General features: G+C 43.1%; 1 protein-coding gene across 1 annotated transcript; it reads right to left on the bottom strand.

Moving 5' to 3' along the window:
* Nucleotides 1-1,188: 1,188 nt before the first annotated feature.
* Nucleotides 1,189-26,287, bottom strand: LOC117055977 (protein lifeguard 1-like). Its single transcript, XM_033165948.1, is given in 12 exon segments — nt 1,189-1,380; nt 2,641-2,688; nt 5,874-5,946; nt 9,356-9,406; nt 9,498-9,535; nt 19,327-19,417; nt 19,717-19,770; nt 20,620-20,698; nt 22,370-22,667; nt 22,669-22,689; nt 24,541-24,615; nt 26,174-26,287. Coding segments are annotated over 12 exon segments (1,092 nt in total). The 3' UTR covers nt 1,189-1,230.
* Between the last annotated feature and the right edge of the window lie 669 nt (nt 26,288-26,956).

Here is a 26,956-nt window from a genome sequence, read left to right as displayed (position 1 = left end):
CATCCCTAATCTAGCTAGGAATCAGGATAGCAAAAACACATAAAGAAATAGCTGCTACATGCACAGTGCTCCAACCTGTTAAAAGTTCAAAAATATCACCAATCAGCTGTTCAGGATGGGAATCGGGACTGGATTTAGTACTCACTTTTCACTCATCACCAAACAGTTGGTTAAAGTAGCTAACTGGGCTACATGTTTGCATTGTTGGATTAGAACTAGCGAGAACTGGCCCAATGTGTGGAGCCCTTCCGTTCAGAGCTGTATTCTTGAGTGGGCATTAGGGCACCACCAGTGTGAATTGTAGACTTCTACTCTTGAAAATGGGTTGTGGGTGGCACTGTGGTCTAAACCACTAAGCCTTGGGCTTACTGATCAAAAGGTCGGCAGATCGAATCCCTGCGACAGGGTGAGCTCCTGTTCTTCGGTCCTAGCTCCTGCCAACCTAGCAGTTCGAAAGCAGCCCCAAAAGTGCAAGTAGATTAATAGGTACCGCTCCGGCGGGAAGGTAAACGGCTTTTCTGTGTGCTGCTCTGGTGTCGGTGTTCCATTGCACGAGAAGCAGCTTAGTCATGCTGGACACTTGACCCGGAAAAACTGTCTGCGGAGTGGACAAACGCCGGCTCCCTCAGCCTGTAAAGTGAGATGAGCGCCGCAACCCCAGTGTCGTTTGTGGCTGGTCTTAACTGTCAGGGGTCCCTTTACCTTTACCTTTTACTCTTGAAAAAGCCGAAGGGGAACTGCCCTCTACAGGAAAAGGATCCCACATCCAAAAAAAGGATGACGTTTTCTGCCTCTTCAAGTGATAACAGTACCCACCTGCTGGTATCCTAGTACCCACTCAGAAACACCCTTCAATGGTACCTTCCATTTCCAGGTTTTCTCCGAAACAACATCCCATGGCTACAGAGAATACTCATTGGCCTGTTTCAGGTTTTCCCCATTTCGGGCTTCTGGTGGTGTGGTAGAAATACAGTATGCTCAATCCCAGCCTGCCACCACAACCCCATTTAAAATGTACGTGGAAGAAATTTAGTGAATTTATACCCTTAAACAAACATTTACCTACTGCTCACTCTAAAAAAATTATAGGTTTGTTTAGCTAACCGATAGTTATGCTTCTTCAACATACTTAATGATGCTTTTAAAACATGCTCCTCCTCCCAAGCAATGCTCTTCAGACTCTTAGGGTACATCTACACAATCCCCTTTATTCAGTCTACCATGTGCTTCTCACTTTCTCCAACCAACAAATTGCAATAAAAATAAAAAGAAAGAAAAAATGTCAATGTAGATGTTCAGTACTGCAAAAATATACTCATTAGGATTCAGACGATCTTGGTCCTTCTTCCCCAGCATTAGTTGTGTGTCCACCAACAGATACTTTTTGAAAAAGAAAAAAAGTCAGTGTATGCTGTCATTTTTATTTTTATTTTTGTATTCTAAATAATGGCTCTTCTGAAAGCAAATACCTAGCAGAATAGTACACATTGTTAACCTACTACTCAATGTATCCCTCTAACCAGTTTCTGATCTTCCTGTATGGGAAAGATGGGTCTCCTTATTAATGTCTTATCTAGGAATAACAGAAGCCACTTCAAGTTACAGAAGTCATTGTTGGCATTTTTTTAAAAAGTAAAATTAGCAAGTAGAGTGTGTTTGCTCATAATATAGGATTGTATCCTGGAATGAATTAGTTGAACCTGTCCTGCTGAAATCAGTAGGACAAGTTAGTAAAGATTTTAATGGGAACTAAATGTGATTCACTTAGTTTGTATCCATTCCACTGTTGGCAACACTATAAACATGAAAGTAAAACCCCACCCATACATATGTTTTAAAATCTGAAACTTTTTGCTCACTGGCTTTTTATCTTGGATATCTCTGATATCACTGTACCTCCAAAACAGGGATCAATTTCATTCTAGAAACTCAAGACAGTTTCTTTTGGCATTAAGTGTTTAAGATCTGATTTCAATTAAAGATTCTTCAGTAAACAACATTTTTAACAAACTAATAGATACATAACCATCCACACCTTGTGGCCCTGTTCAGATATCATTTGAACCATGGTTTATATGGCTGAATGAGCCACAGTAAGCACCAGGCTTGAATATTTTCCCTTCCCTTCCCTCCCCTTTGCATATGAGAGGAGGGGGAGAGAGCGAAATATTCTGTTTTCACTTTAGAACAAAGGTGCTTCCTTGTTACATATAAATTTGGAACTGTGGCTTTTACTCACTAGTTAAACAAGGACCAAAACATGCCTTCAATTTTAAACATGGATGGAACAAACTTTGGTTCTCTGCTTTTATGCATAATAGGGAACTGCATTCTGGTCTAAAGTGAAAGCTTGCATTCTCTTCTCATAACCAAATGTGGACAGAATAGGAGCAGACAAGAATGAGGCTCACCTCAGGTCATTTCCTATAATTTAACTGATTTAGCATCTGAACCAGACCAGATTCTCCATGGTCCCCAGAGTCTTGTCTTCAATTCAGTGATTCAGAGGAAAATCAGTCACAAATATACCGGTAACTTCCCCATCCCGGTCATAGTTAATGCTATGAGTAAAAGTAATATTTTGTTTCTCACATACAGAGCATCTCAGTCGATTCAGCCTTCAGTTCCTTTGAGACTTACTATGCTAAAAATTATTGTTCCGACGGCAGCATGTATTATTCGTAACCACTGCAAATACAGAGTTTACAGTTAGCGGTATGCAAAACCAAGAAAACCAATTAGCACATTGGTATTCACACTGTTACTGTGAAATAGGGAAATGCTAGTGGCAGCAGATGCCAGGGTTCTGGAAAGTCAGGGCTGGCACAGAACACAGCAAGGTACAGAGTGGGCACCACAAGAGCACCTATGCCACCATTGTTTTGCAAGTGGGTGGGTATCTGGGTGAACAAGTGAATGCATGTGCCGCCTGAGGCAAACGGGAAGGTGTCAGGCCACCACACCTGCCCACAAACACACAATCTTACTGGTGTTAGTTACAGGTAGGTAGCCGTGTTGGTCTGCCATAGTCAAAACAAATTAAAAATTAAAAAATTCCTTCCAGTAGCACCTTAGAGACCAACTAAATTTGTTCTTGGTATGAGCTTTCGTGTGCACGCACACTTCTTCAGGTACACTGTGTATCAACCTCACCAGAGACTAATTTCATATGGCCCTTGGCCTAATTTCAACAGCATTCCGCAATAAATCAGTTCAGATCTTTGGCAGGAGCCACCTATCCTTCACCTTGTAAACCGCTGGGCGAAGAGGGGAAGGAGAGCAGAAATACGGTCCCTTCCCAGCAGTCTTTGTCCTTGTATTTACCCCCAAGGCTCTCACCACCTGACAGATTACCCCTGAAATAACTCAGACCTTCACAGAAAAAGGGCCCCCCATCCTCTGCACTCGGCTGAACCAAAACCAAAATATTGTAGGTAGTTATTTCATTCCCAGATAATAATAATAATAATAATTATTATTATTATTATTATATTATTTGTACCCCGCCCATCTGGCTGGATTCAAATTTCTCTACTCATTTCTCTATTTCTGATGTCTGTGACACTGCCAACCCCTTCGTCTGTTTAACACCCTTTATGTCCTAGGTCTCGGTGGCTCTCTCATCAAGTGGCCCTCTTTCTAGCTCTCTAATCACTCATTCAATTTTTCCGCTGAGGAAGCCCTTCCTCTGCTCTCCCCAGTTGTTTGGAGTCCCGCAGGGATCAGCCTTCAGTTCCCTAAGAGAGTTGCAAGCATTCTCTGTAGGCTTGCACTTTCAAACTGGCGATGGCATTGTTGCTGCCACCCAGTGTTTTGCACAATTCCAGCTACAATGGCAGCCCCATTTCTAGCTGAAGTAGATTTCCCCAGCAACTGAGCTGACTGTTGCATAGCCTGACGCTGCCGTAAACCAACTCAGACAGCCACTCCACTGACAAGCTGGGCTAAGATGCCCGTTCTTCCTGCCTAGCCACTGCCTTCACCACTCCAGGGGCACAGCTCAACACATGCCAAACACACTTGGATGTAATTCAATCAGACTTCACCATCTTCCCCATGTAAATCAGAAGCTGAATATGGCACCAAGTCTGTCCTGACCTCCAACCAGATTAGGGAGTGCGGGAGGGGAATGCACACAGGTGAGAAAAGTTGTTGTTTGTTTATCTACATGCCACCCTTCACCTGAAGATCACAGGGTGGTTCACAACATAAAAATACAAAATGTAAACACAAAGTACATAATAAAACAAGCAAATGACTCCCCCCCCCTCCAACAAACACATTTAAAAGGCCACAGAGCCAAAGGCTTGGTTATAGATAAATGTTTTTGCCCGATGCTTAAATACTGTATATATAATGAAGGCACCAGGTGAGCCTCCCTGGGAAGAGCATTTCACAAACAGAAAGTCATTGCAGAAAAGGCCCATTCTCATGTTGCCATCCTCTGGACCTCTTGTGGAAAAGGCACATGATGAATGGCCTCACATGATGACTACAGGATCTGGGTCCATTCAGATGGGGAGGGACATTCCTTGAGGTACTGCAATCCAGAGCCATTTAAGGCTTTATAGGTCAAAACCAGCACTTTGACTTGGGGCTGACAGCTAATTAACAGCCAGTGCAGACTGGTGTAATATGCTCAAACTGCCTTGCCTCAGTGAACAACCAGGATGCCAAATTCTGCACCAGCTAAAAGTTTCCTCTCTTTTCAATTAATTTTTTTATTAATTTTATTTTTTGGTTTACAGAAGTATGTGCATTGTCTGTCCTCAGGTTGTAAAGTCTTTTCTATATATCAGTTACATATGATGTGAGACATTAGCGTTGTATACAGAATAAGGCTGGGGAAGAAGAAAAGGGGGGGGGAAGAGGGGAGATAAGTGGTAAACTTAACATTGTGTATGTGGGCTTTTTATGTCAGCGTCATTTGGGTAGCATCTCTTTCTGTTTTTGGATGGGGAATCCGCAACACAGAATCATATTACATTGCCAACCAAGTCTGCCACATAATCCCATATATTTTAGAAGATGGAACATTGAGTCCATTTGTAGAAAGGACATCATTGAAAACACCCACCAACCAGCATACCCATTTCTCCAAAACAAAATAAAGATAATCCCCACAACACTAAACAGGTTCATACAGTGCATGGTTAGAAAAAAGTAAGCAAACTGTCCTCTCAGACCCACTACCCCCCCACCCGCCTCATCACCCACTATTCCAACACGCAGCACAAAATCTCTAAACCAAAGGCCTACACCGTCTAAAAGGACTTCTACAAAAAAACTTCAACAAAGACAAGCCGACACAAGAAATACAAACTAGGGGACACCCAAATTCCCTGGCTAATGCACTTAGCTGAAGTTTCTGAACAGTCTTTGGAGGCAGCCCTATGTGTAACACATTGCAGTAATCTCACCTAGAGGTTACCAGAGCATATGACTGCAGAGGTTAGGCTATCCCTGTCCAGATAAGGGTGCAGCAGCCTGAGGGTGATGAACACAGAAATGGAAAACTGAGACAGAAAAGGAATTCCTCCAGATGAAGGCAGGAAATAATGAGGGAAGAGCTGCCTACTTCCCCAGAAAGAATTGTGATTCTCACATTCAGACATGATGCGGACCAAGATCCTACAGGAGACCCCTTCCAAGGGAAGAACAAAGACTGATTGGGCAGAATCAAAAGCACCTGCAGTATAATTCGGAGGGAAAGGCTTAGCACACAAGAATTAAGGTACTTGAGTCGTCTTTAAACTTTGGTGAGAGGGGAACCAATACCAGGAAAGAGGAGAATGAAACAAACTGGAGGGGATTGCAGGACAATAAAATGCAAAGGGGTTATATTTACTTCAAAAAGTAAATGTTTTACTTACCATTGATTGCAGGATAGCACAAAGACATCCATAAAGAAACCCAAGACTAAATACAAAATTAGCAGTATTCTGATGTGATTGTCAAGGTCACACCTAAAGAAAAGAAAGAGAGGTATGAGGCACTTCCTGACATGCAGATATGCTAAGAACAGAAATTTGTAGAATGGGGAGGTTCTCCACCCAACCCATAGACTAGACATTCATCAAGGAATTTTCAGGTGTAATACATTTTCTTATCCTATCCTGCAAAGTATCTCAAGGGGTATAAGCTCAATACTTACAGTATTTGTACTGTATAAAATTATTCTTGTTATTAAAACCCAGTAAAAAAAAAAAACCTTTCAGCATGGGAAAAAAACCACACCAAAGTGGATGGAATAAGGGGAGCACAGTTCCAACAGTGCACAAAACCCCTCTGTTTCAGACGTCTTGCTGATGCTTTACCAGAAGGAAATATCATCTGAAGGATATATCTAATTTTACCACTTAGGAGGAGAATCTTGTGGGAAATCAAACCAAATTATAACATGGCATACACACGGTTACTATTAATTAATATGCCAGTGTTTAGATAATATGAAGTAGCCATACATAATAATATAGTAAATCAGGAAAACTACTTTTAAGAGCTAATGCACTTAAAATACATCTAGCCTTTCAGTGTATGAGATACATAATACAGAGAACCATATTATCTGATCAAATTTGATTTCCTGAACCACCACAAGGTCAGATAACCACAGAAAAGTGAGCTGCAAGCAATTTTTCTGTCTTTCTTTCACAACTGAAATCTGGCCCCTTCTGTGTTACTCCCTTTCCTCAATTTAAGAAGGATATTGACAAGCTGGGACATGTGCAGAGGATGGTGACCAAGATGACTAAGAGTTTGGAAACCTAAACATATGAGGAGCGTTTAAGGGAGTTGGGTAGTTGAGAAGACTGAGAGAAGATATGATAGCCATCTTCACCTATCTTAAAGGGCTGTCATATGCAAGATGGCACTGACTTGTTTGTCCAGCTCTGGAGGTAGGACCCAAACCAATGGATTCAAGTTACAAGAAAGGATGGATTCCCGACCTAAACATCACAAGAATTTTCTAATAAACAGTAGAACAGGCTCCACACAAGAGGTGGTGTACTCTCCTTCCTTTGAGGTTTTTAAGCAGTTTGGAAGGACATCTGTCATGGATGCTTTAGTAGAGATTCTGCATTGCAGAGGGGTTGGACTAGATGATATTCAGAGAGCCTTCCAACGCTACCATTTTATGATTCTATGTGAGCATTAGCTATAACTTTTAATCAGGGCCGTCTCAAAGGGATCGTGGCGCCCTGGCGCGACGATCCCTCGGCGCCCACGGTGGGCCGCCTCTCCGCCACCTCCCTCCCGCGCTGGCCGCCCTCGGGAGGGGGGGTGGGCGAGCGGGGGATGGGGGTGTGGCGCTGCAAGCCGGCCACCCTCCGGAGGCCCCAGCTGGAGCGCTGGGAAGGGCGCGCAAAGCCACGCACTGCTCCAGCGCCACGTCCATCATCCCCCGAGGGGCGGCCAGCGCGGGAGGGAGGTGGGCGAGCGGGGGATGAGGGGCGTGGCGCTGGAGCGGCGCGGAGCTTTGCGCGCCCTTCCCCAGCACTCCAGCTGGGGCTACGGAGGGTGGCCGGCTTGCAGCGCCACGCCCCTCATCACCCACTCGCCCACCTCCCTCCCGCGCTGGCCGCCCCTCGGGGGATGATGGACGTGGCGCTGGAGCAGGCGGGGGCTTTGCGCGCCCTTCCCAGCGCTCCAGCTGGGGCTCCGGAGGGTGGCCGGCTTGCAGCGCCACGCCCTCATCCCCCACTCGCCCACCTCCCTCCCGCGCTGGCCAGCCCTCGGGGGATGAGGGGCGGTGGCGCTGGAGCGGCGCAGAGCTTTGCGCGCCCTTCCCAGCGCTCCAGCTGGGGCTCCGGAGGGTGGCTGGCTTGCAGCGCCAGGCCCCTCATCCCCCGCCCCATAGGGGCGGGGGCAGGTTGGGGAGGGGGCGCCCGGTATGCCGGCGGGCTCGCGGGGGCGCCCCTGGGGGGCCTGGCGCCCTGGTGCACCGCGCCACCTGCCCCTATGAATGAGACGGCTCTGACTTTAATAAAGATGAGAATGGATGTATCCAAAATCTTACTAACGGAGCAATTAATAAACTCATTTAGACCACATACAAGCAGCTATGCTGCGGCATACAAACAATTACAGTGGTACCTCCAGTTGTGGACAGGATCCGTTCCAGAGCTCCAGTCGCATCCCAAGGTTTCCACAACTGGACGGGACCACTTCTGCGCACGCTGCGGTAGAAGCACCTCTGGGTTTGCTGCTTACGTATCCCGAAGTTTATGTAACCAGAGGGATACATAAGCAGAGGTACGACAGTATACTCTAGCATCACTATTATGCTTTTGTCAACATACCAACACACACACACACACACATATATACACACACACACACACGCGCATATATATATATACACACACACAGTGCTTTTTTCGGGGGGGCGCAGTGGTACACATACCCCTAACATTTTGTGAATCTAAGTTTGGCCATATTGAGTGGCAGTATTTCAATACGAGTAGGAAATGAGAGTACCCTAAACATTTTTTTAAAAGAAAAAATGCACTACACACACACACACACACACACACACTATGTAGCCAAGACCGTTGTACATCAAACAAGCTTGCTTGTCAAGAAAAAAAATAAAACAAATAGTGAGAGAAATAAAAAAGAAATGCAAGATGGCTTATGAAGGAGAAAGGGGGCAGTACTGTATAGCAAAGGAAAAGAAAAGAAAACTAAAGTACAGTACAGTGACCAGATTAAAAGAAAATATATCATTTACAGTGTCATTCCAAAATGTAAAAACAAAGCACTTTCCCATTAAATTAGGTTTTTTTTATGTATAGCATTTCTTCATATTTATGTTTTCACCATTAAATAGTTTTCCAGCTTTTCCTTAACCAATCAGTTACAGTAGGGGGAGCTTTTATTTTTCAATTTTGTGCAATACACTGTTTTGCTGTTGTTAGCAGTGTAGTTATCAGCTGTAAATCGGTATTAATTTACTTCAGAATAAAGAATCAAAAGGAAAGTTATTTTAGGATTTCTTGGAACATCATAGCCTCTACTTGATTCCAGCACAAATATTTTAATCTGGGCTGTAGGCAAAATAGATAGATAGATAGATAGATAGATAGATAGATAGATAGATAGATAGATTCAATGACCACTGATATATATTGACAAGAATGATATATGTTCCCAAGTGTCAATTTGTGTTACTGGTCTTTCTCAGTATTCTTTCATTATGCCAAAATATCACACACTAACGACATTTTTCAGATGACAAAGCAAACTCTTTTTGATTCTGAATTGGTGATTAATTATCAAATAGTGGGTCAAGACAGTTAAGAAATGATTGCTTACTTTTTTCTGAAGAGTAAAAAGCAGCAAGTCCAAGTGTCACACAGGCAGAGGCACCAACTGACCACATAATGCATCAGCATCAAAGAAACTAAATGCCAAGGATAGATAACTGTTAATGTGAAACGTGATAAGCCTAATTACACCAGTACAGTCAATTCATTTATTGATCAACTACTTACGCTGCAATTGATCCAAGCAACATACCCTCTAAAATTGTCTAAAAATAAAAATAGAAATAATTATATGCAAGTGGAAACACATTATTATTATTATTATATTATTATTATTATTATTATTATTATTATTATTATTTAACATCCTCCCGATTTATTCAGCCTAGGAGGTTCTCCAATAGTGTACAGAATTCAGTGTACAGAATTCCCCTACCTGCTATTCCCAACCAACAAACCTAGATGCTTAATGGGGGATCCACCTGGGGATGGGGGTTTTTATTGTAATAGTTGCTGTAGCAACTTTGTAAAATGATGCCACATAAAACTGAAGAAATATAACAAAGGAACTTTTAATACTGTGAGGTTTTGCTACAATTTACCCCAAAACAGTTATCTTAGGTTTCAGTTTTGTATTGGTGCTCCTCAGAAACCCTCATTGCATGCACCAAGTCATAAAACAACTTTGGTTCCTACTAACCTTACAGTTAACTTCATACAGTAGCAGTGCCTGAGCAATTTCCAGTCCAGAGGGCAATCCCATCCACAGAAGCCTTGAACTAATTCCAGCTGATTTAAACGTAATTTACTTCTAAGTACATGTCTTTAGAAGGGAATGTTAGTCTTCTCTGAAAGGTGTTTCTTACTGGGAATTAGGATGCACTCAAGTGGGATTACGTTCTCCTATTGCTCAAAAGCAGAAATGCTGTTGCACCAAAGGAAGTTGTCTAGTTCTCCTCCCCTGGAATCTGTGCTTGCATCTGTCTATGCTGCCTAATGCTAAATGTGAATAAGACGAAAAACATCATCTCAGCTTACCACGGTACTTTGTTAGAGAACCCAGATGCAACCAGTGCAGGGTAACCTACGTAAATACTGTTGAGTTCCTGTTGCAATAGTTAGAGAAATAGAAGTTAATGTGACTCACCTGCACCTTAGTCAATACAGTAGGCAGGCAATCAGCTTTGGCAGGAACTCTTAAGAGCAACTGAATGCTTAAATGGGAGGAACTTGTGTTACTTATATTTGCCTTTGGAAGCCAGAGCTAAGGAAGCCCTGTGAAGCTTCTGCCGTTGGGGAAAAGACTATATGCTTCTGTAGGATCCACAGAAGGTAAGGAGAGCTTCTACTACTGTCTTGATGCTTTCTATGTGTTTGCTCACTTAAACAACAAGGAAAATTAAGTGAACACCCTAAAGTTTATTGGCTATGTACCTGAAGTACAATCTGACTGCTGGAATAGATTTATGTGCTCACTATCCTGCAATCAGAGGTTAAATAACATTCATAACGGACAACAATGAATTTGGGTAACAACCCGCCTGAATACTATGAAATCGTCAAGTTATCTGTGAAAGAAGCATCTCCAGCTAGGGGAAAGAAAACTTCTCAAACTTTTGTGCACTGCAGGAACCTGTGCAGCACCAGCAATCTCTTGTTGTTAATATACCAAAACACACACACACCCACACACCCACACACACCAAGAACTCTGGCCAGAAATTTCAATACTAGGAATAAATCCTACTCATGAGTTGCAGTCAAATAAAGGTATATATTCTGGTAAGAGTTACAGGCTTGTAAATTCTAATAGAAAAACAGCTTTAAAGTCACATACGTATAATTCGTTACAGTGTAGAACATAAGAGGTTTGACTCAACAACAAATGATGTATAAGTCCATATCCAAAAGTATTCAAAAGTCATTTTGTATGTGGAGCCGGAAGTCGAGAGTCGATTCAAAGAAAGAACCCAGGACAGAGCCCTGTTTCGGTATGAATGCCTTCGTCAGCTGGGGATATCAATAATAACATACGTATAATAACGAATTATCCAAAGAATAGCAAGGAGAGACAAGAGGGCCTTTCTAAACGAGCAATGCAAAGAAATAGAGGAAATAACAGAATGGGGAAAACCAGAGATTTGTTCAAGAAATTGGAGATATGAAAGGAACATCTCGTACAAAGATTACCACAATTAAGGACAAAAGTGGAAAGGACCCTAACAGAAGCAGAAGACATCAAGAAGAGGTGGCAAGAATACACAGAGGAATTATACCAGAAAGATATGGAGGTCTCATACACCCCAGGTAATGTGGTTGCTGACCTTGAGCCAGACATCCTGGAGAGTGAAGTCAAATGGGCCTTAGAAAGCCTTGCTAACAACAAGGCCAGTGGAAGTGATGATATTCCAGCTGAACTATTTAAATTTTAAAAGAGGATGCTGTTAAGGTGCTACACTCAATATGCCAGCAAGTTTGGAAAACTCAGCAGTGGCCAGAGGATTGGAGAAGATCAGTCTACATCCCAATCCCAAAGAAGGGCAGTGCCAAAGAATGCTCCAACTACCGCACAATTGCACTCATTTCACACGCTAGCAAGGTTATGCTTAAAATTCTACAAGGCAGGCTTAAGCAGTATGTGGACCGAGAACTCCCAGAAGTGCAAGCTGGATTTCGAAGGGGCAGAGGAACCAGAGACCAAATTGCAAACATGCGCTGGATTATGGAGAAAGCCAGAGAGTTCCAGAAAAACATCTACTTCTGCTTCATTGACTATGCAAAAGCATTTGACTGTGTCGACCACAGCAAACTATGGCAAGTTCTTAAGAAATGGGAGTGCCGGATCACCTCATTTGTCTCCTGAGAAATCTCTATGTGGGACAAGAAGCTACAGTTAGAACTGGATATGGAACAAACTGATTGGTTCAAAATTGGGAAAGGAGTACGACAAGGCTGTATATTGTCTCCCTGCTTATTTAACTTATATGCAGAATTCATCATGCGAAAGGCTGGACTGGATGAATCCCCAACCGGAATTAAGATTGCCGGAAAAATATCAACAACCTCAGATATGCTGATGATACTACCTTGATGGCAGAAAGTGAGGAAGAATTAAAGAACCTTTTAATGAGGGTGAAAGAAGAGAGCGCAAAATATGGTCTGAAGCTCAACATCAAACAAAAAACTAAGATCATGGCCACTGATCCCATCACCTCCTGGCAAATAGAAGGGGAAGAAATGGAGGCAGTGACAGATTTCACTTTCTTGGGTTCCATGAGAGATTTCACTTTCTTGGGTTCCATGATCACTGCAGATGGTGACAGCAGTCATGAAATTAGAAGACGCCTGCTTCTTGGGAGAAAAGCAATGACAAACCTAGACAGCATCTTAAAAAGCAAAGACATCACCTTGCCGACAAAGGTCCGTATACCATATATACTTGAGTATAAGCCTAGTTTTTCAGCACATTTTTTGTGCTGAAAAAGCTGCCCTCGGCTTATACTCGAGTGAGGCACGCGGTGGGGGTGGTGAGAAAGAAGCCCTTTCTCTCCGCTCATGCCGCCACCCGCTGTCCCCAGTCAACCACTCCTTAAGTGTACAAGAATGGCGGTTCTTACTCTCCCCAGGCAGTTTGTTCCATTCCTGAACTGCTTGCATAAATGCAAACTTGGCAAAGGAAGAAGAGGAAGGAGCAGCCCAAAGAGCTGCTTTCGGGCTGCTCGTTCCTCCTCCTCCTCCACAGCGGCAAAGGTGAACCGGCTTATACTCGAGTCAATAAGCTTTCCCGGGTTTTTGTAGGAAAATTAGGTGCCTCGGTTTATATTCGGGTCGGCTTATACTCGGGTATATACGGTAGTTAAAGCTATGGTTTTCCCAGTAGTAATGTACGGAAGTGAGAGCTGGACCATAAAGAAGGCTGATCGCCGAAGAATTGATGCTTTTGAATTATGGTGCTGGAGGAGACTCTTGAGAGTCCCATGGACTGCAAGAAGATCAAACCTATCCATTCTCAAAGAAATCAGCCCTGAGTACTCACTAGAAGGACAGATCCTGAAGTTGAGGCTCCAGTACTTTGGCCACCTCATGAGAAGAGAAGACTCCCTAGAAAAGACCCTGATGTTGGGAAAGATGGAGGGCACAAGGAGAAGGGGACGACAGAGGATGAGATGGTTGGACAGTGTTCTCGAAGCTACTAACATGAGTTTGGCCAAACTGCGAGAGGCAGTGAAGGATAGGCGTGGTCCATGGGGTCACGAAGAGTCGGACACGACTGAACGACTGAACAACAACAACAACAATAATAACGAATTATACGTATGTGACTTTAAAGCTGTTTTTCTGTTAGAATTTACAAGCCTGTAACTCTTACCAGAATATATATAGTTACAGGTGGGTAGCCGTGTTGGTCTGCCATAGTCAAAACAAAATTGAAAATTCTTTCTAGTAGCACCTTAGAGACCGAGTTTGTTCCTGGTATGAGCTTTCGTGTGCATGCACACTTCTTCAGATACACTGAAACAGAAGTCACCAGATCCTTAAATATAGTGAGGGAGTGGGGAGGGGTATTGCTCAGAAGGGTGGTGGGAATGGGTGATCAGCTGATAGGTGTGGAAAATGGGTGATCAGCTGATAGGTGTGGAAAACCTGTTGAGGACTCTTAAATAGTCCTGAGATGGTATGTTTGATGTTGTTGGTTGGACAGTGTTCTCGAAGCTACTAACATGAGTTTGGCCAAACTGCGAGAGGCAGTGAAGGATAGGCGTGGTCCATGGACAACATCATTACTGGTCCCAACAACATCAAACATACCATCTCAGGACTATTTAATTGCTCATCTTCCAACACTGTGTATGCAATCAAATGCCAACAGTGCCCTTCAGCTCTCTATATTGGACAAACAGGCCAAACCCTACGCCAAAGGATAAATGGACATAAATCTGATATCAGGAATCACAAGACAGAGAAACCAGTAGGAGAACACTTCAATCTCCCAGGACATTCTATAAAAGATCTCAAAGTAGCTGTCTTAATACAAAGAAATTTCAGAAATAGACTGGAAAGAGAAGTGGCTGAATTACAACTAATCACCAAACTTAAAACCACGGAGAAACCTGGTCTGAACAAAGACATTGGATTCTTATCTCATTATACATAACAAAGCTATCTTTAGCCATCTCACCACTTGCCTTTCCCTGCAAGACTAATTACAGCCGTTAAGAGTCCTCAACAGGTTTTCCACACCTATCAGCTGATCACCCATTTTCCACACCTATCAGCTGATCACCCATTCCCACCACCCTTCTGAGCAATACCCCTCCCCACTCCCTCACTATATTTAAGGATCTGGTGACTTCTGTTTCAGTGTATCTGAAGAAGTGTGCATGCACACGAAAGCTCATACCAGGAACAAACTCAGTTGGTCTCTAAGGTGCTACTAGAAAGAATTTTCAATTTTGTTCAGAATATATATCTTTATTTGACTGCAACTCATGAGTAGGATTTATTCCTAGTATTGAAATTTCTGGCCAGAGTTCTTGGTGTGTGTGTGTTTTTTGGCACCAGCAATCTCAGCATTTAAACTGCTGCGTAAAGGGACTGAAGGGACTAGCAAAAAGTTGGAGGATTCTTCTCCCCCTTAATTAGGAGACATAGAAAGAAGCACCTTCCTGTCCTGGATTCTATTTTTTAAAAAGTCTTCAAAAACTCTCCAAAAGGACTACCTGTCAAAGAAAGGAATAAAAGTAAAATTATATTACATTTAAAGTATATATACATTACATTTATTACTGTACTGCCAATCTGCTGGCAGAAAAAGAGAACAGCATCTAAGTTTGTATCTATCATCCTGTGCAAATCTTGTCACGTTACATTTTTATTTTTTTACAGAGAATTAAACCCTACTAAATGTGCAAATTCTAGATGTTCCTTAAACCCATGAACTGGGCTCAGTTGGTTAGAGCATGGTGCCGATAACACCAAGGTGGCAAGTTTGATCCCTGCATGGGACAGCTGCATATTCCTTCAGGGGATTGGACTAGATAATCCTCAGGGTCCCTTCCAACTCTACAATTCTATGATTCTATGAAATCCCGATGAAAAATAGGAGAGGCAAGGGCAAAAATGAGCTTCATTAAACAATATTGCTGAAATAAGTTCCTCTAAATCTGACCCATCGCTCCATTATCCATCCTCAATATCCTGATGGATACAACAGGGCTGTTAATCTGCAAATTGCATATGATGAAGTCTGGCTAGTTTCAATAGGGAAGGGGAAGCCCAAATTTGTGTTTGACCTCTAGCCACAGGGTAAGAATTCATATGAGCCCGTGCAGTACAACTTAAGTTCAGGGCTCCCTTGGGAAACAACTGACTTTGCCATGTAACTTTGGCTTTAATGCAGATGCATTCTGAATGGCAGGTTGACGAAACAGCAAGTTTAGCTGACAGATCAGAAAGCAAAGCTTCTTCTGTTTAAGTATACATGCATCAATCTTTACAGAGCAGAGGTAGAAAGTTGATGCCCAATAAAGGTAAAAGGACCCCTGGATAGTTAAGTCCAGTCAAAGGCGACGATGGAGTTCTGGTGTTTGTCCGCAGACAGCTTTCCGGGTCATGTGGCCAACATGACTAAACTGCTTCTGGCACAATGGAACACCATGATGGAAACCAGAGTGCATGGAAACACTATTCACCTTCCCACCACAGTGGTACCCAGTGGCGTTGCTAGCCTCTGCGCTGCTGGGGGCGGCGGCAGCGCAGAGGCACCCCCTGGGGGAGGGGCACGACGCACGTGTATACAGAAAGGGGGGATTTCCCCCTTTCCGAGGCTTTTTTTTCGGCGGGGGGGGGGTGGTGACCAGCGAGGAGGGGGTGACAAGGGTGACCCCCACCTCGCTGGTCGGCCCCCCCCCACCGAAAAAAGCGGCGGAAAGCAGAAAAAGAAGCAGAGCGGCGCTTAAACGCGCCTGCTCTGCTTCCTTTCCAGGCTTTCCCCACCCCCCCCGCGGTTTTTTTCGGCGGGGTGTGGTGACCAGCGAGGAGGGGGTGACAAGCGTGACCCCCACCTCGCTGGTCGGCCCCCCCCGCCGAAAAAAAGCGGCGGAAAGCGGAAAAAGAAGCAGAGCGGCGCTTAAACGCGCCTGCTCTGCTTCCTTTCCAGGCTTTCCCCGCCCCCACCCCCCGCGCGTTTTTCCGCGGGGGGGTGTTGACCAGCGAGGAGGGGGTGACAAGCGTGACAACCCCCCTCGCTGGTCGCCCCCCCCACCGAAAAAAGCGGCAGAAGCACCCCATCCGTGTGCTGCTGCTCCCGGGGTGACGGAGGGAGCGGCGGCGCGTGGGAGTGGCGGGAGGGGCCGCCGCTTGTCACCCCCACCCGCCGCTGCTCACCCTGTCACTGGGGGCGTACCGCCCCCACCGCCCCTCCCCAGCGACGCCCCTGGTGGTACCTATTTATCTACTTGCACTGGCATGCTTTCGAACAGCTAGGTTGGCAGGAGCTGGGACAGAGCAATGGGAGCTGCCAACCTTCTGATCGCCAAGCCCAAGAGGCTCAGTGGTGCCCAGTATCAATACATTGGTCTTCGGGTGGTGATTCATCAAACCCCCAAAAATTTGCCCCAAGGAAGAAGCAGAATTGAACAATACCTACAGGGCTAGAGCTGGTTCAAGCCCCTCTTCCTCTTCCGATAAACCCTCCTAATATCTCTGTGCTGCTAATGTCTGGTGGAAACTAAGAGCAGGTGTTCTGTGAAGTCCTGCTGTAGACTCTGGTTTGCCCATCTACCAGGTCTTTTGCACACCAGATCCAATGCTGGCACTCTGGGAGTCTGGAACCTCTGCCTTCTCCTGCCTGCACCTCTTTTGCTACAGCAGGACCATTTAGGCTGTGTCTGGCAATGTCACTATTGGACTAAAAATGACCGCCGTAATCATGTGCACCAAGTGGATGAGAGGCAGCCAATTGAAAACATCTGTTTTTCACTCTGGCAGTGTACACTATCATAGTCACAGAGCAGGAGGCCGGAGAGGGAGGCAACTGCTTTAGAAGAAAAGGCAGTATTTCCTTTTTTTGAGGCATTTGACTTATTACCTAATTATGCTTACTATGGAAGGCAGCAATGAGAGACAGAGAAAAAGAGATGGAAAAGGTAAGCAGACAGCTGAAAAACAAACAGACTTTCCCCCCTTTTTCTTATTTTCCTTTAATAAAAACAAACTTAACAATAAGAACACCAAATGGGAGAACACTGATAGAAGACGCAGTTTAAACTGGCAAGCCCTGGGGAAATAACACAAGTTGAAAGGCAAAAACCACTTCAGATCAGGGTAGTCCAAATAAATATATTAATTGTGTATATTAAATAATATTAACTATATTGCAAGCACCTTAATTTACGGTGTGGAAATTTAATTCAGTGTGTGGGCCATGGGTTCTGTGTCGTGAGGCCCACTTGGTCTGAGAAGTTGAACTGCCCTGCATTAGAAGCAGTAGCCAAGGGAACCGGGAATGCTGTGATGGGCTGCTTTGAGTGAAGGCAGAAAACAAAACTGATACTTCAAAGGGAGGGGGGCTGGGTATCTTCCTTTGGAGTAACAATGTCTCCTGCCTTTGAGCACTAGAAGGAACACAATTGACTTAGATGCATCCTAATTCCCAACAGAGAATCACAGTTTTACAGCCCAATGCAATGGAACAGCTGGGCTGCAATATGACTCTAGCCCAAAGCTTTCTGAAATTTTTGAGCCGATGGGGATGTTTAGAAAAAAATTGAGAAAATGATGTGCGGGGTGCCAGGCACAAAATGGCTATGGTGCAGTGCATAGCATAGCAAAAGGTGGCCATTATATCTGAAAGAGTAGAAAAACAGATAGGCAACAAAATGGTGCAGACAGGCTTCACTCAGAAGTCCTCCCCTATTAATGGGGGAAAGACACATCAGTCACCACCACATTTACGAAGAGAAGCTCCCTCATGCTTTGTGGGTTTTTTAAAGGGAACATTTGCAGAGACTTTTCATGGGTGCCATAGGAGGCATGTGTGGGCACCTGGGCACCCATGGGTGCCATTTTGGTGAACTTTGTCCTAGAAGGCTGGAGTGCTCACAACAAATGGACAAAGCTGCATATAAAGTGTGTATAATAAACTTGTGCTTCCTCTCTTACATCATACTTCCTACCTTCTTCTTGGTAAGCCAAAGTCTAGATTGCACAACATGTAACAGGTTGAGAGAGAGAGAGCCTGTCTGGGGCAACAATGTTACAATTTGTACAATAAACTAGGGTTCTTTGACCTTGAATCCCTAGGTGTGTGGGACTTTCATATAACCAACAGGCTTAACTCTAATTAATTCATGAAGGGGTGGAGACCATAGAGTAAGTTGGCCTGCCAGGCTTAGCTAGGTCCTTCTCCCTCACCTTGGGAGGAACAGCTATCAAGCCTTTGTTCTTCCCATTCAGCCGTGTGAACCCTACCAGTAAAGATGTCTAAGCTGAATGCTCCAAGCTTAGACTGCAAAACTGAAGCAAGCAATGTTTGTGTTTCTATACAAATCATTTAGAAATATTTACCACTTTAGAATCCAAGTTTTACTACCTGTCGTTTCTGAACAGTGCATGAAAAAGCACATGATTCCGACTTTAGAAAAGTTTGTAAGTAAACCATTTTTAAGTTACCAAATGTGTGGTTGCTTTCTGTGCTAAGGGAAGTATTGGACTTTGAAAGGGGATATTTTAAAGGTCTAACAGCCTATATTCCCACACTATACTTTGCTTTATATTTTGTGATTTTAAATCTCTGCTGGGGCTCTTACCAAAGAGTACTTGCCCCAAACCTGGATCTTGCCATCCAGGGATTTCTCCTTTTTATTATTTACCGTATCTATTATTTTCCCTTTTACCAAATTCAAACAACAAAATGTTGTTAGACTACAACTGCCATAATCCCTGGCCATTTATTAAACTGGCTGGGGATGATGGGAGCTGTAGTCTAATAACTTATGGGAATCCAAGGTTTAGGAACACTGCCCTAAACAGAACACTGCCTTCAAAAAATACTTACAAATATTAACAACATAATGGCGTCCAGTGGAAATCGCCTGCGGGCTTGATCACAGCAGGCTATTGTAATAGCCAGCAACATGATTAATGGTCTAAAAACAAAACAAAGGCAAATGTTACAGTTTTGCATGGTAAAATGCTCTAATTGCTACTGAAGAGCTTAAATTAAGTCACAAGAGAAATTAACTTAAAACTGCATATTTTCTTGAAACCATGTTGATGTACATAGATGTTCAATCTGTTTGTATACATAATTGATACAACAAATAACTTTTCCCTTGTTTACATACACTGATTTTATAAAACATGTTTGTAAAAAAATAACATACTCTATTGTAATTATTAAGAGATTAGATTTGATTTAATTGGCAGCTACATGTACTATACTTACAACATGGTATAACAAAACCATGGGCGTCTTCGTACCCATATTTTAAGGTATCTCCTGGCCAAAAAAAAACCAAGCAAAAGGCAGTTACAGAAGGGATCCCAATGCAGAGAACTGGGAATTTATTTATTATTTATTCTAACACACAATTTTCACACTCATGATATTTCATAACAGCATTTAAAACAAACAACATTTAAAACAAAGCTAAAACAATAAAGACATATATCAAATTAGAAGCAACCTTATTCAATGATATTATAGTCTAACGCAGGCATAGGCAAACTCAAACGGCATTTCCGTGCACTGCTCTGGTTCGCCAGAAGTGGCTTTGTCATGCTGGCCACAATTAAAATAACAATATAATTTAATAGAAGACTGATACACTGTTTTCTTCACAGAAAGCAGTAACTCCTGTAAATATCCCTGTTCATAAAAAGCTGTCAAAACATTTAATTGGTTAACCACAGTGCAGGAGAACGAAGGGTGTGTGTGTGGCTTGATGAAATCCACAAGTTCAGCCCTTTAGTCAAACCCCTCTAGCTCCCTTGTAATTCAAGAACTAAACATGGATGGATCTGGACAGCCAGCCAAACAAAGTAATACAGAACCGGACAGCAGGCTGCTCTCCTCAGCCAGGCTTGTAGTCACAGAAAGATACGACAAACAGATCTAGGCAGCTGGGTGAGGTGAGATGGGTCTGAACAGAAGTAGAGGGTAAAATCATAGCTGCCATGTAGCCTCTTAACATAATAGCGGGGGCATCATAAAAGGTATGGAATACATCCCCCCACCCTAGTCCAAGCAGTGGTTAAGATACCAAGCGTTGCCACAATAGAACAACCATGCAGCTCACCATGTTTCAACTGAAATTAATCGGAACTGTGATTACTAAGATATACTTACCAGTAGACGAACGTGCAAATTATACCAAGGGTCAAGCCCAGCTGAAGTGTAGACATAAGATATAATTTCCTGAAGAAAACTAGGGAAATGGTACAGGTTATATGGGGTGGGGAGAAGAATAGATTAATTCATGGGTGTAGCCAGGATTTTTGTTAGACTTCATTAGGGGAGGTCAGAACCGACAGGATTGGTCAGTTAGTTAAGTATTTTTATTGTTTTACTTGATTATTGTTTTACTTAATCTTGGGGGGGGGAGCTGCCCCCCTGCCCCCCTGGCTACGCCCATGGATTAACCTAATCTGGTTTTGATAAGGACGGAACCCAGAAGACAATGGAGCTATTTTAATGCCTTGTTTGGTTGTTTTTAAATATTTTATTAACATTTGCATGCTTCCCCATTACTTCTCAATAAGTATCTGAAAGATTTTCAAAAATCCAAAACAAGTACTGCATTTAGTTAGTTTTTTTTATAAAAAAAACACCCAGATAATAAAAACACTACTCCAAGGAGACCAAAGCTACACATTCTGTGTATTTTACTAAATTATGGAGTCTGTATCCATCTGGAATTATAAATGCAGTATTAATCATTTATGAATGGGCAACAATTACAACTAAAAAGTAGCAGTGAAACCCAGGATTAACTACCTATGTATGTGCTGAACATGGACTCAAGCCCTTCCAACCTATTGGAATAAATAGAGTGCATCTGTGATTTTCCATGGTTGTAAGACGCTTTCACATATATGTGGTAGTACTGCCACCACCTTTCATCCTCACCTCATCCAAATGGACAAGACATTATATACTGTATATTGCCAATATCATAGAATCATAGAATTGTAGAGTTGGCAGGGATCCTGAGGATCATCTAACCCAACCCCTTGCAATGCAGGAATATGCAGCTGTCCCATACAAATATATTGTATTAAAGAGAGCAATCCAATATCTCAGCCAGGACCAGCAAGGCAGAGCATAATCAGACAGATCATCAGCTGTATCCAAAGTATTGCTGCTTGTGCCAACTAGAATGGAAAAGGGTGGGAGGGGGCAGTGATTGCCTATTTTTGCAGGATGCAAATAAGGCCCCTTTCTGGGAAATAGACTGGCTTTAGATGCAGTAGGTCAAACAACCATTCCTATAACACCCTGTCTGGGGGGCTTATCATAGAATTGTAGAGTTGGCAGGGAACCTGAGTATTATCTAGTCCAACCCCGTGCAATGCAGGGATCTCAACTAAAGCAAAATGATGCCGACTTCTACCTTTTCCTAATCCAGTGCAGATCAGGGGTTAGCACGACTGTTCCTACCTTTAAAAAAAATCTATTCCAAAAGAATCTGTTCATCAGCATCAACTATATTATACCAGCCATTGGTCTTGACCACTTCAAGTCAAATTTTCATCTAAAATTTCCATTACGCAAATTGCATTGAAATAATAAAAAAATTAATTTTCCCCCAATACAATAAAAACCTACACAGATCTGTTATCTGTTTAAGAATCTACTACTTTAATGGGCCTAATCCTTTCCATTTCTAACATATTACTGCAGTTTAGCATTATTATTGTTTTTTAAATGATCAGTTAAGTTTACCAGAATCTATTATTGAAATATCTATTACCTTAGAATGCCAATTTTAATCTAAAGGGGAGAAAAGCAAAAGGGATCTATTATTAGAATTACATATATTCTATGCCTGACCAACTCTCTCATCGTACGTCCTTGGACAGAAACTGTTGTCACTTACGTGTGCAGACAGCTTTGTCAGAAAATGGACCTTCTTCATCAATGGATGCTATGGGTCGCCGTCTTCTTTGTGATGACCGTGTACCTCTTGGACGCCTGTGTTGTGACCGAGATGATTTTGCTCTTCTTACTTTTGCTGGATGCTCCTCGAGAACAGGGGAAGGTTCTTCAACAGTACTTTCCTGATTACTAGAAGGTGGAGGTTCTGTCTCTGCAAGCAGTATTACTGAGTTTGTAACTTGTGGAGAATCTTCACCAGAATGTTGGTATTTGAGGTATAATATGTCTCCACAAAAAGCTTACTGGTAGATTATTCTCCATCTTGGAGTAATATACTCGAGTAACACTTTCAGATTAATACCAATAAACCTTTTAGTCAGTGGTTTTTGCAGGTGAAGCACAATGCCAAGCTTGTTTACTTTGAAATCAATGGGGCTTGTTCTCTAATAAATGTGTTGAAGGTGATAGTCTTAAAAATAGAAAAAAAGCTGTAGAAAAGCACTGGGAAATATGTGGCCTTCCAGATTTTTGACTCCCATTGGCCATTTTGGCTGGGTGTTGGTAGTCCAACAATGTCCGGAGGGTCACAAATTCCTCACCTGCTTTAGGACGAAGTGGTGACGGAGGGGGTGACAACTTTCCTTTATATTATTGTTAAAATACCAGCCCCACTGAGAGGACTACCATAAAAGAAACTACAGGAAAATACTGTTGAACAAAACGTATCATATCCTTCATTTTTAGTGCACTCTTATATTGTTTTGTGGACCACCTAGAGGACTTTGTGGAATAAACCAACTATGAACCTAGAGAACAGTGGCTAAAAGTACTTCCTTGTTGATCAGGCAAGAACAAAGGGCCAGGTTCCTGATATTTATTTCTTACCTAACCATTTGAATGTGCCTGCCTATCAAAAAGCTCAACCACAAACACCACTCCCTGCTGCCTGAAAGTGTCTGCAAAGCCATGTGTGCATTTAGGTCCACAGGGCTCATCACCTAGAGTCTATCCTCAGTTCCTGATATATGCCTGGTATATTCCAGGTCAGCATCCTCTGACATCTGCCCATAACACTATATATAAGACTCCTACTCCTTTCACCACAACAACTTGCAGACAGGTATTGGGATAGTACTGTAGTGGGAAGATAGCCGGCTATCAAAGCTGTTCACCTCTCAAGGAAATAACCCGGATTTCCATGCTGTGTTTGCCCTCAGGCTGTATTGGGTGTCATGGTTCAGCCAAGTCAGGTCCTGCTCCCGCAGCTGCCCAAAATCTGTGAGGCAGTCCGGAACTCAGCCCATATGATCCTGTTTATAGGTGCTTCCACAGCCCAAGGGTGTATAAAGGTAAAGAGACCCCTGACCATTAGGTCCAGTCGCGGATGACTCTAGGGTTGTGCGCTCATTTCGCTCTATAGGCCGAGAGAGCCGGCGTACAGCTTCCGGGTCATGTGGCCAGCATGACTAAGCCGCTTCTGGCAAACCAGAGCAGCGCACAGAAACGCCGTTTACCTTCCTGCTGTGCTTTTGAACTGCTAGGTTGGCAGGAGCAGGGAATGAACAATGGAAGCTCACCCCGTCGTGGGGATTCGAACCGCCGACCTTCTGATTGGGAAGTCCTAGGCTCTGTGGTTTAACCCACAGCGCCACCCGCGTTTAATAGCAAGTTATTAAAAGAGCCTCCCTTTCTCTCAATGGGTCACAGTCTTCTACACACACACAAAAAAAATATCTTATAAGTTGTGACAAATATTAAGACTACAGAAACTAGGCACTGCTTATATCTTGCTCTAAAGGAGATACTCCAAGGAAGATGGAAAAAAAATCCCCAAGTCAATCTGGACAGCATGAAAAAAACCTTTCCTGGCTTTCCATAGCATGACCAACTATAAACTGAGATAATCTTGAAACAAAGGAGGGTAGGCTTCATCACCTGCCTGCACCTATAGGCATCCCAGTCCCATAAACCTCACTGTCAAATCTCGTAAGGGCTGGAAATCCAGATTTCACAAGATCTTGGGCTCATGCTCGTGTGACCCCTGTGACTGCAGAGACTGGCTATGACATCTATGAAGATCTCCCAGAAACATGGCTAACTGGGAGGGACTGTCAGTCATCTCCTCCAGACTTTATTGCATATTTCCCTTATCACTACTATTAGGAGACTTACCCATTTTTGCACTTTGGATCGTATCACCCTGCAATAGCCTTGTTTAACCACTTCTTGTTCAGAGGACTTTTGAAGCTAAGGGATTAAGGTAATGAAGAAAAATAAAACTTTTTATCGAGTTAAAAATATGTTCTCTATTTACATAAATAATTCCATAGAACTAAATTTCTATAGTTAGTTTTTTAGGATTTCCAATAGAGACCCTGCATTAAAACTGATCTAAAATGGCTCTCCAGGGAATATCCTTCCTTGTCATCTAAAACTTATCTAAATCTGAATCCAAATAGTTAGAGAAGAGACTGATACAAAATATGGCAACTTGTCATTAGAGGTAAAGGTACCACTACTGTTAAGTAGTTTACTTTCTAACAATGAACAAAAGGGAAGAAAAAGCTCTGCAGGCAAGGGGTGACATAACTGGGCTCCTGAGCCCCACAGGGGTGCCGCAGAAAGAAGGTAGTTGGTCAAGGAAGCTGTGGACTTAAAAAGGTTGAAAACCTCTGTTTTAATGGACTGCCACTATTAAAAGCTAGGGCAGGATAACCTACCAAAGATATAAACTAATACTCTGTGATACCTCAGTAAGGACACTATGGCAACATGGCATCCAGAAGTTTCAAGAAACAGAATTCTAAAAGTGACAGTTGGCAAAAGAAAGCTCAAGAGGGTAGCACAAGAATAATGACAGGGGGACAAGACTGGCTCCTTTCACCACTTGCTATGGCCATACCCCTGTGACCCCATGTTAATTCATTTTTTTTTTTAATTCAAAACATTTTTCAGCATCCCCCTCATCCAAATGAGCTCTAAGGCAGTTTACAATAGGCAATGGAGTGGGGAAACTGTCTCTAATTATTTCAGTTGTCTCTACATCAATGTACAGAATATGAGAAACAAGCAAGACAAATTTGAGCTCTTAATACAGGATCTAACAGGCATCATGGAAACCTGGTGGGGAGAGACTCATGACTGGAATGTAGAAATTGAAGGGTAACCTATTCAAAAGGAACAGACCAAAAGGAAAGGGGGGAGGAGGAGCATTATGTGTGAAGGGTATATACACTTGTGAAGAGATACATAACTTGGAACATGGAAAAGCAGATTGAGAGTATAAGGGTAAAAATGATAGAACACCAGTGACTTTACTGTGTGTATCTGCTATAGACCTTCAGGCCAGACTGAAGACTTGGATGATACCTTCCTAGAGTAGATTACCAAACATTCAAAAAAGGAGATATAGTAGTCATTGCTGGAGGAGACTCTTGAGAGTCCCATGGACTGCAAGAAGATGAAACCTATCCATTCTGAAGGAAATCAACCCTGAGTGCTCACTGGGAGGACAGATCCTGAAGCTGAGGCTCCAATACTTTGGTCATCTCATGGGAAGAGAAGACTCCCTGGAAAAGACACTGATGCTGGGAAAGATGGAGGGCACAAGGAGACGACAGAGGACAAGATGGTTGAACAGTGTTCTTGAAGCTACCAACATGAGTTTGACCCAACTGTGGGAGGCAGTGAAAGATAGGCATGCCTGGCGTGCTCTGGTCCATGGGGTCATGAAGAGTCGGATACGACTAAACGTCTAAACAACAACAACAATAGTAGTCATGGGAGACTTCAACTTCCCCGACACCTGTTGGAACTGAAGCTCTGCCAAGAGTGTAAGGTCCGACGAGTTCCTCCATTGCCTCACTGATAATTTGATGTCCCAGAAAGTGGAAGAAGCAACAAGCATATCATCTATCATGGACCAGGTCCTTACCACCAGGGATGAACTGATTGATGAAGTAGAAGTACTGGGAACCTTGGGAGGAAGTAATCATAGGTTTCATTATACAGAAAGCTGAGAGTAGTCAAATTTGCACTCAGGACTTTAAGAAAGCTGATTTCAAAAAGTTTAAGGAACTACTAGGTGATATCCCATGGTCAGAAATACTCAAAGAGAAGGAAATCCAAAATGGATGGGAGTTCTTAAAGGTGAAAATTGAAGGCACAAATGCAGACAATTCCAACAAGAAAGAAAAGTGGGAGGCAACTAAAGAACCAGTGTGGCTGCATAAGGAGCTTACAGATGAACTGAGATTTAAGAAGGTTGTGTATAAAAAAGGGGGCAGGGGAAATCATGAAGGAAGAGTATACACAAATAGCCAATAGCTGGAAGAGGAAAGGCAGGCGGGCTAAAGCTCAGAATGAGCTCAGGCTTGCAAGAGAGGTGAAAAACAATTTTTTAAAAAATGGTTTCTTCAGCTATGCTCAAAGCAAGATGCAGAAGAAGCAAGTACTAGGTCCTCTGCATGGAGAAGACAGAGAAATGCTACTGGGTGGGTGACAGAGAGAAGGCGGAACTGCCCAACACCTACTTTGTCTCTGTCTTCACCCAAAAGGAAAGCAGTGCCCAATCTGGTGATAACAGAAT

This window comes from Lacerta agilis, chromosome 12, assembly GCF_009819535.1.
Source record: "Lacerta agilis isolate rLacAgi1 chromosome 12, rLacAgi1.pri, whole genome shotgun sequence".
NCBI lineage: Eukaryota > Metazoa > Chordata > Lepidosauria > Squamata > Lacertidae > Lacerta > Lacerta agilis.
The sequence above is the reverse complement of the archived record's forward strand: the minus strand, read 5'-3'. Positions and strand labels throughout refer to the sequence as shown.